This window comes from Spermophilus citellus (genome assembly GCF_964194105.1).
Source record: "Spermophilus citellus genome assembly, chromosome: 3".
In the NCBI taxonomy this organism is placed as follows: Eukaryota; Metazoa; Chordata; class Mammalia; order Rodentia; family Sciuridae; genus Spermophilus; species Spermophilus citellus.
In genome coordinates this window covers 18,370,389-18,380,817 of record NC_138184.1, presented here as the reverse complement: position 1 = coordinate 18,380,817, position 10,429 = coordinate 18,370,389, and the positions used below count along the sequence as shown (strand labels likewise).

Here is a 10,429-nt window from a genome sequence, read left to right as displayed (position 1 = left end):
TCTTGAGGTTTTAATAGATATTGCACTGGAATTTATAGATTAATTTGAGAACTGCCATCTTGACAATATAAAGCCTTCTGTAAACATGGAAATTTTGTCCATTCATCTTTTAAAATTTTTGTGGTGTGTGTGTGTGTGTGTGTATGTATGTGTGTACACTCCTTGGGACCATCTAAATACTTGATCATATCATCTGTTAATAAAGACAATTTTATTTCTTTCTTTCCAATTTGGATATCTTTCATTTTTCCTGCCTTATTCCACTAGACAGAACCTCCTATACAAGGTTGACTGGAAGTAGCAAAAGTTAATATCCTTGAGTTGTTCTTAATCTTGGGGAGGAAAACATTTAGCCCTTCACCATTCACTCTGATGTTAAATTATGGAATTTTCATTCATTACCTTTTTTTTAATACTTATTTTTTTAGTTTTCGGCGGACACAACATTCTTTGTATGTGGTGCTGAGGATCGAACCCGGGCCGCGCACATGCCAGGCGAGCGTGCTACCGCTTGAGCCACATCCCAGCCCCCATTCTTTACCTTTCTCAAGTTGAGAAAGTTTCATACTATTGTTAGTTTTTTGAGAATGGGTGTTAGATTTCATCAGAAGATTTTTCTTCATCTTGGAGGTGATGTGTTTTTTGTCCATTAGCCTGTTCATATAGTTATAACATTAATTAGTTTTCAAGATGTTGATCCAATATTGCATTTCTGAGATGAATCCCACTTAGTTGGGGATTTTTATGATGTTGGATGTGATTTGCTAATATTTTGTGAAGTATTTTTGCATCTGTATTCACAACAGATTTTTTTCTGTAGTTTTCTTGTGATGTCTTTAATTGGTAATGCTAACTTCATTGAATGAGTTGGATGTGTTTCTTTTTCTGTGTGTGTGTATATATGTGTGTGTGCGTGCGCACACACACTATAACCTGTGTTGGGGATTGAACCCAAAGGCACTTTACCACTGTACTACATATTCAACCCTTTTTATTTTTTTTTATTTTGAGACCAAGTCTCTCAAAGTTGCTTAGTGCCTCACTAAGCTACTGAGGCTGGCCTGGAACTTACTATCTTTCTGCCTCAACTTCCTGAGTTGCTAAGATTACAGGCATGTGAAAGTGTTTCTTATCTTATTTCTGTAAGAGTTTTTGAAGGATTTTTTTTTCTAAAATATTTTATGATATTCACCAATGAAGCCACCTGGGTCTCTATCATTGAGATGAGATTTAGAATTTCCGATTCAATTTTTCTATTTGCTTGAAGTCTCCCTGAGAATGGGCACCTGTTTCTCCTAGCAAGTTGGATCCTTACAGTTAGGGAGATTCTTGCCCTACTAGCAGGGATTAAGTTAATCGAGAGCTTGTTTATAAACCCTCACTTTGTTTCTCTCCCTTCTCTGGTACTTATCTTGCTGTTTTCCACTCTTGCCCACTCCACCTTTTTCTTAATTTCCAAATACAAGAAACCTTTGAGTTTATCCCTGGGTTCATATTTCACCCCATATGCTTTCCTTAGATAATATCAGCCTTTCCTGTATGTAAGGGGTCTAAAGTCTTATTTCTGGACCAACAGAGATTCCTATTTTCTCTTAGATATGCCCCACTATAACCTGTTCAAAATGAAAACCTTGACCTTACCCTCAACCCTGATCAACCCTGGTGCTCCCCATCTTCATCATGTAGCTCTTACCTTCCCAATTACTCATTCAGAAACCCAGCAGTGGGTTTTGGAGGGGAGAAAGATGAGAGTCACTGATTTCTTCTTCTTCCTCTCAACAGCTAAGGCATGACTTAGATCTCCGACCCCTATTTTAAATCCAGTTCTCTCCTCTGCTTCCACTCTAGTCCACACCATATCTTTTTTTTAAATTGTAGATGGATAGAACACATTTATCTGTTTTTATTTTTATGTGGTGCCAGAGATTGAACCCAGTGCCTCACACATGCTAGGTAAGTGCTCTACCACTGAGCCACAACCCCAGCCCCAAATCATCATATCTTTCTTAGAACCTGGATTACTACAGTGGTCTCCCTATGTCCACTCTTTCACCCGCTGTAGTCTCTAGTCAGCAGAATAACCAGAGTGGAATTATAAAGTTGCAAATCAAATTATAGCATGCCAAGACCCCTGCAGTGGCTCCCCAGGGCCTCAGGCCCTGTTCATTGGGGATGATTTGGGGGACAGTTGAGACACATATCCCCTAACAGATAGGATGTGTGGCCCCAGGGACAGAGGGTTTGGGGGTACTTAGCCCCTCCATTCCAAGCAGAGTTCTCCCTAATTCTTTGTATAAGATTTGTCTCATCATATCCTCCCAACAGCCTGATTGAAGAGACATTTTATAGATGAACAAACTAAAAGAGGTCTAGACCCATTTAATGTCACTCAACAAATGGCCAAAAAATATCAATAGATAACAAATTGTGATATGTCCAAATTAAGCAATGAAAGAAACAGACTACTGATACAACCACATGGATGAATCATGAAATTATGATGCGCAGTGAGAACAGCCAGGCAGCAGAGTATATGCTGTATGATTCCATTTATAAAACAACTGGGCATGGTGGTGCACACCTGTAATGGCAGCAACTAAGAAGGCTGAAGCAGGAGAATCACAAGTTTGAAGCCAACATGGGCAACTTAATGAGAACCTGTCCCAAAATTCAAAAAATAAATTAAAAGGGCTGGGAATGTAGCTGAGTGGTGAAGTACCCCTGGGGTTAATCCTCAGTACCACACACACACACACACACACACACACACACACACACACACACACAGAGTACACACTGTGTATATGCAAGATATTGAATGTCAAATATGACTCAGAAGCAGCAGAACACTGATTCTCACTATGGCTCCTGGGTCCCCAAGGTCTGCTCTGTCATTTCCCAAGTAGAGGAACCTCTTCTGACCATATGGGGCTTTGGGTCCCAGGGTGGAGGTCTGGCTGGGATGATAAAGTGACCTGTGGGCTCCAAATGCATTGTGTTCTCCATGGTGTGAGGATCAGCTTCTGTGCTGGAGTCTGGGTGTGTGGAACCTGATCACTGGTCCTCTCACATGGGTGAACTTCAAGATTCTTCTTTTGTCATTTGACACAGACATGTGTCTTGATGTTGCATAGTCTTGCTGTTTTGCAGTTTTTAATTCCTCTATGCATATGCACATGCCTACCCCAAACATATCTCCACATATCACATAAACGCAGAAATATGCCTCATAATTCTGCTTTGCTAAACCAAATCCCCACTTTTTACTTTCCTATTGACATTTTCCTTGTTCTCCTGCCATTTTTATCAATAGCCTCCACTTGTTAACACAATATACTATCTTTATTTCTTCCCATGTTCATGCAAACCATCTGTTTATACATGTCTGCATATCCATATTTGAAAGCTTTTTTCCATCTTCTCCATACCTTCTGCCAAGTTCTAATCCATGCATCCATCTATTTATGTATTTATTTATTGGTAATAGGGATTGAACCCACCAGGGGCACTTAACTACTGAGTCACATCCCTAGTCCTCTTTTTTTTTTTTTTTTTTTTGAGACAAGATCTCACTAAATTGCTAAGGTTGACCCCTAATTTGCAATCCTCCTGCCTCAGTCTCCCAAGTCTCTGGGATTACAGGAGTGCACCATCATGCCCAGCTATCCATTTTTAAAACCATGTCATGTCCCAGGGTGTATTTTTCTGCCAGTGAACCTCAGATGAGTTTCTCTTTTTTTCCAGATTTGGGTCATTTGATTTTCTTTCTTTTTTTTTTTTTTTTTTTTAAGATTTATTGCTTTGCTAGCAAAGGAGAAACACAGGGGATTCCTGTCCCCAAAGGCTGTGATTCTCTTTTTTTTTTTTTTAAGAGAGAGTGAGAGAGAGAATTTTTTAATATTTATTTTTCAGTCTTCGGCGGACACAACATCTTTGTTTGTATGTGGTGCTGAGGATTGAACCCGGGCCGCACGCATGACAGGCGAGCGCGCTACCGCTTGAGCCACATCCCCAGCCCCCATTTGATTTTCTTGAAAGATTTTATGGTTTTGTTTTTAACAAATCATTCTTTAAATCCAGTTAGAATTGTTTTCAGCTGTTTTTTATTTATTTATTTTTTCTCCAGGCAGCAATAAACAAGTTAAGCCTCCTCATTTGTTAAAAATCCCCTTTCCATATTTGATGGAACTGCTGTTTTGGATGTATATTCCTTTTTGTATATATTTGACCTGATTCTAGGTTTTCCTGTCCTTTCAGTAGACCCTCTATTACCCCTTCTGGGCCACAGTCACTTTGTCCCAACTCATTCTTTCTCGCAATTTTCTTGCTATTCTTAAACAAATATTCTTCCCTGTAAATTTTAAGATTATTTTTATTCCCTTCAAAAACAAACACTATTAAGAGTCTAGTGGATTCTAATGCATTACATTTATGTATCTTAAGAAAATTGATTTATTCATGATATCAAATCTTATCATTTGTTATGGATCTTTATTTTATTTTATTTTTTGGTGGTGTTGGAGATTAAACCCAAGGTATTGTGTATGCTAAGCATGTGCTCTACCACTGAGCTACATCCCTAGCCCCTAAAGTTTTTTTTGTTTCTTTGTTCTGTTGTTTGTTTTTGTTATTGTCTTGAAATGCTAGGGATTTAACCTAGAGCCAGATTTTTTTTTTTTTTTTAATCAACAAATGCTGAAATTTAGGTATGGAGCTAAAGCAGTGAACAAAACTGATAAAATTCCATACCTCTTAAAGCTTAAATTCAAACAAGCCTTGTTCTTTCTGTGCCCCCTCCCCCACCCCAGATCTTATTTTGTGGCTTTTAATAAAATTGGGCTCTAATTTGGAGCAAAATTTTACTTAATCTTCAAGAAACTAAAGGAAACCTAAACTGGAAGTTTTAGAGCAGGAAAGGATTTGACTTCACATCTGCTGGGCATAACTGACAGTGTTCGTGAAGGACACTGGATTCCAGACTCCAATGAGAACAGGAAACAGGGTTTTATTAAGTTGCCCGTTTTGGCCAGGCATGGTGGTGCACAACTGTAATGTCAGCAACTTGGAAGGCTGAGGCAGGAGGATGGCAAATACCATTTTCTCTACCATGGGGAATAGGGTTGGAAGGTCTCAGCTTATTCTGTTCAGCCCACTTGGTAACACCACTCCAGGTAACTATATGTCGTCTCCCTTATCCCTCCTCTCACCCACCAGTTGGTGTTACCAGGTTTTAGATGGCAAGGGAGTTAGAGTTTGGGCTATAGGCAGCAAACCAATTTCCCCATGAGGAAACCATGACTTGGTTTCCTCACTGAAAGTTGCAGATGATGTGTATAGTTTGTTAAGACAGTACTGAGAACTAAATGAGACACTTATGGAATGTGACATTCAGATAATGATAGCTATTATTATGATTCACAAAGAGGAATCCTTGCTGCCCCCATTATTAAAAATCCAATGTCCCAAGGGGTTCTACACCACAGCCCCTGGAAAGAGAGAGTTTTCATTAAGTCATTTCTATAGCAAAGACTTGCATGCTAGGGGTAGGCTGCAGGAAAATACTGAGAGTGTGACTCCCCATGGACATCCACAGAGAAGTGTCCAGGAGGCACTGATATACAAGTCAGGGTTCAGGGAAAAGTTCTGACAAGCTTTGTGATAAAGTTGGCGGCATAAAGGAAGTAAAGGCAGTTGAGGAGGCTGGAGGCCAACTACTCTGCCTTCCTGGCCCCTCTGTCCTTGTTCTCCATTTCTCTCCATGGATCCTGCCCTGACCTTAGGGATTCCAAATCTCCCTAACCCCCCACCAAGGGCCCAGTTTCACTGATCTCCTCACCCAAGTTCAGCCAGTTCAGTCCAGTCTCTAACAGTTTATTCATTCACTCAGTCATTTATTTATATCAGAAACTTTTCATTGACACCCCCACCCTTTCTTCTCAAGGATGATGTGATCTCCTTGGAAGAGTCTGGATATGTGAAGGGGCATTTGGTTGTCACAGTAACTGGGCAGGAAGCAAGGGTATTAGATGTCTTGCACAAAAGAAACTGCCCTCCCAAGGACACCAGAAGCATCTCATTGAGAAATTCACTCCACAGCCAGCTGGCTGGGAATATAGCAGATAATGCCAACATGGCTTTGAGAATTGTGAGTAAGGGGATGAGGGGAGTCCACTTCTGCCCTGGGAGAGCAGGGAGGCTTCCTGCAAGGGGTAACTTATGAGCTATGCCTTGGAGGTGGGACCTACAGACACAGGAGGGGCAGGAAGTCCAGGCAGAGAGAAGCAGTGTGCAAAGGCGCAGTGCAGTGTTCAGCTCAGGGTTGGGGGTGCTCTGCAAGGGGGCACCCTGGACTGTGCAGGAAGGAGGTGCTGAAGGCAGCAGAGGGAGGTGGAAGAGTGGGATAAGGGAAGCTGTCCTCGCCAGCCTTAGAAATTACTCAGGATGTTGGAGATGATGTCGTACTTGGCTTTCTCATATGCTTCCCTGGCCGCAGGCGGCAGATTGCCCAGGAAATCCTCAGCAGGGTCATCATCAGAACGCGTCACCCTGTTGACCTGCAGGAACGATGCTGGATGGTCACCACCATGACTGTCATGGATCGTCCTCTTTCCTGCCCTGCCCGGGGCCTTCCCTCAAGGCGGGGTAGAGGAGACTGAGGCACCGACGGGGAGCAAGTGATGCTGCTGACGCCCCGGCTCCCACCCGCCGGGCCCAGAGGCCGTGGGCAGGCCTGGGGGAGAATAGGGGAGTTTCGAGGGATCTCCCGGGCGGAGCGCAGGGCCACGACTATCTCTCAGGAAGACGGATCCCTCCTCCTCTCACTCTAGAGCTTGATGGGCCAGAGCAGGATCCCGTTTCCCCGAGGCTCCCTGCGCTGCGCCAGTGGCCCACGTGGCTGCGCCGCGGTGACGGTAGCACCCGGGACAAAGCCAGCCCTGGGGGACGGTGTACCCACAGGGAATCCAGACCGCGGCTTTCCTGTGGTCGGCCCTTGCTGTCCCTGTCACCACCCGATGGCTCACCTGTGTCGGGTTCTTGCAGACCCTGTCGCAGGTAAGGATCAGGAAGCTCACCCTCCGCCTCGAGAATTCTCCTGTGCAAGTTCGCTCCTCCTGCGGCGAGCCGGGCGGGAGCTGTAAGCGTCCAGCCACCCTCCACGACAGCGCCCCTGCCCGGCCCCCAAGGGCGAGCCGCACCCGCGCCAACCCCACGGCTCCAGCCCGTGAGAACCCCAGATATCCTCACACCACAGGCACCAGCCAGAGCAGGAGTGAGGGGCCATCGCTGGGAAGGTCCCAACGGACTAGATGATGCCCATGAAAATAAGGGAAGTCCAGGTACGTTATTAATCGGGAAAAGGCATCCGTGAGTTAGCGTGCCCAGAGGAAACCGTGTTTGTTTAGAATATATGTGTGCATAAAAAAAGATACCGAGGAAGATGCATCAACGGTTAGTGACTGTCCCTGGGTAGTGGAGGTTGCTGATCAGAAATTTTTTAGAATGTGAAGTACCAAAATAAGACTTTAAATGTTGTTTTCCAATTTATTTTTTGTAAAGCAATGGTCTCGGGGCTGGGTTGTGTCTCAGTGGTAGAGCACTTGCCTAGCACGTGCAAGGCCCTGGGTTGGATCCTCAGTACCACATAAATAAAATAAAGATATTGTGTCCAACTACAACTAAAAAAATAAATATTAAAAAAAAAAAAGCAGTGGTCTCCCCTGGCACAGTAAGGAAGGACTGCTTGGCAATAATGTCCTGTGTGGCCTGCCCGTCTCAGCGACTCAGGAGGCTAAGGCAGGAGGATCAAAAGTTCAAAGCCAGCCTCAGCAACTTAGCGAGACCCTGCCTCAAAATGAAATAAAATAAAATAAAAAGGACTAGGGATATGGCTTAGTGGTTAAGCACCCCTGGGGTCAATCCCTCATAGCTTAAATAAATAAGTAAATGCAGTAGTCTCGAGGGGGACTATGATCACACTTTGTTCTTTTTTAGGGTATATTATTGCTTTTGTAATAAGGATTGACAATATATTGGAGGAAAAATAAGCAACAAGGAAAATCTGACTTTGAAAAAGACTTGCACATTCAAAACTTCTGGAAAGGTGGGCAGTTGAGATGCATGGAGGCAGACAGTATCCCCTTTAGCCAAAGAGAGGAGAGGGCCTCTCCCCTTACCCAAGACTGGGAGTTGGAGGGATGAGACTCACCCCTCCTTCACGGAAGGCACATTCTTGTGGCTGGCTCCTTGGGGTGGAAATGCATACTGTCTCTTTAATGGTGAAGTTGAGTGGGATCCTGGAGGTAAAGTTCTAAAGAAACAACAGAAAACTCATGAGCATCTCCCTTTTACAGATGAGGGAATGGAGGCACAGAGAGGTTAAGGTTACATGGTGAAACTGGGACTTAGCATTTGCTACCAAACCTGGGGCTTGTTGAGATTAAATCAGCAGGGGCTGGGATTGTGGCTCAGTGGTAGAGCGCTCACCTCCCACGTGAGAGGCCCTGGGTTTGATCCTCAGCACCACATAAAAATAAATAAATAAATAAAGGTATTGTGTCCAACTACAACTAAAAAATAAATATTAAAAAACACTGAGTTGAGATTAAATCAGCAGATTTAAGGTGTGCAGTCTTTTGAAAAGAAATCCAAAGAATACCACTCACTACCTATATGACCTTCCTACCTTTGCTTCTTAATATCATTGCCTGTGAAATATGAACAAGAACCCCTGCCCTGACCCTCAGCTGCCTGAGAGAGCTAACAACAGCTGAGATGGGAAAGCTGGAAACCCCCAAAGGCCAGACTGGTCCACTTGAAAGGGCTCTCACATTCCCTCAAACCCAGGACCTGACCCCCTGCTGGATGAAACACCAAACTGGCCAGCCAGGCAGTGATCAGGCTGAGATTATAATCTGGTTTTACCTTCAGGTGGAAGAAACATTATAATAATAATAGCTGATGTCAACCACGCACTTTGTGCCTGTGCCAGGCACTCTGCCTGCCCATCAGCCTCATGGGTATATGACCCCTGGTGCTTGCTTCCCAGATAGAGCCCACGGACACTTACCGATGGAGGTGGAATGGCTTCCAGCAGCCGGAAGAGAGGCTTTCCCTGCTGCCCACTATTGTAGATGTTCACAGCCCTGTTGACGATATCCTCATATCTCAGACGGCGATGGGCCTCACAGGACACTATTGCCAAGCCCACCACCAATACAAGTGCCTTCCAGGCCCCTACCATTGTCTCCTCTCTGACACACTGCCACCTTCAGCCCCTTTTAGGTCTTACTCAGGGGCCTTGCCTAAAGGCTTCTGGTAACACATGAGGCTCAGGCCTTCCTGAAAGGGGGGCTAATCCTTTCCTTGGCTAGAAACCAAGTGTTGGGCAATGTTATGAAATACCATTGGCCAAGAGAGGCAAGAAAATTTGGCAACAGCCTATTGCCTAGAGTGATGTGAGAGCCCTGAACTGGAGCAAGGGAACTTTGTGGTGGCTGGACACAGTCCCTTCACTCTGGGCTTTGTACCTCCACCTGTGCCACAAGAGGTCCATTCAGAGAGTCCAGTACAGGACTCTGCTGTCTCTATCTGGTAGATCTGCTTTGATCCCAGAAACAAAGATATTACCCACATGGAACTTGGATTCTATTCCATAATACATCTGCAACTGGATCTTTTTTCCAAGTTAGTAAAACTCTTTTTATTGAGATAAATTTCATGTAGCATAAAAGTCACACATACCCCCTTTTGAGGGAGGGTGCTGAGGATTGAACTCTAGACCCTGTATGTGATGCTTTATAATCCCAGCTCCAGACCTATCCTTTTAAAATGTACAATTCAGAATATTTTCATCACCCTCAAAAGAAACCTTGCACCCATTTGCACTCATTCTCTACTTTTCCCTTCCCTCAGGCTCTGGCAACCACTAGTCTACTTTCTGTCTTTATGATTTACCTACTTAGGGCATTTCATGTAAATGAAATTATACATTACGTGGCATTTTGTTTCTGACTTCTTTTGCTTGGCACAGTTTTTTTGTTTTATTTATGTTGTAGCATATCTGTATGGAGTACTCTTTATTCCTTTTTTTTTTTTTTTTTTTGTACTAGGGTTTGAACCCAGGGGTACTTAACCACTGAGCCACATCCCTAGCCCTTTTTATTTTGAGATAGGATCTTGCTAAGTTGCTTAGGGCCCTGTTAAATTGCTGAGGCTGGCTTCAAACTTGAGATCCTCCTGCCCCAGCCTCCTAAGTCACTAAGATTACAGGAGTATGCCACCATACTCAGTCTCTTTATCCCTTTTTATGGCTGTATAGTATTCCATTGTACAGATATAATACATTGTATTTTCCATTCTTTAGTTGATAGACCTTTGTGTTGTTTTCATGTTTTGGTTATTGTGAATAATGTTGCTATGAATATTTGTG

General features: G+C 43.7%; 1 protein-coding gene across 1 annotated transcript; it reads right to left on the bottom strand.

Annotated features, from left to right (window-relative positions):
• Positions 1-5,905: 5,905 nt before the first annotated feature.
• On the bottom strand, positions 5,906-9,307 carry LOC308645517 (15 kDa protein B-like). Its single transcript, XM_081287718.1, has 4 exons — positions 9,068-9,307; positions 8,207-8,308; positions 7,023-7,112; positions 5,906-6,554 (listed from the first exon to the last, which is right to left on the bottom strand). Exons 1-4 carry the CDS (start codon positions 9,239-9,241, stop codon positions 6,426-6,428), a joined length of 495 nt encoding a protein of 164 aa, XP_081143844.1. The 5' UTR covers positions 9,242-9,307; the 3' UTR covers positions 5,906-6,425.
• Between the last annotated feature and the right edge of the window lie 1,122 nt (positions 9,308-10,429).

What these genes read in the sequence shown, in the direction of transcription:
- LOC308645517 (XM_081287718.1), bottom strand. Translation starts at nt 9,241, where the DNA reads ATGGTAGGGGCCTGGAAGGCACTTGTATTGGTGGTGGGCTTGGCAATA. An exon ending in AAGCCATTCCACCTCCATCG is followed by an intron (nt 8,309 to 9,067) that starts GTAAGTGTCCGT and finishes TTGTTTCTTTAG; the next exon opens with AACTTTACCTCCAGGATCCC. An exon ending in GTGCCTTCCGTGAAGGAGGG is followed by an intron (nt 7,113 to 8,206) that starts GTGAGTCTCATC and finishes GGCTCGCCGCAG; the next exon opens with GAGGAGCGAACTTGCACAGG.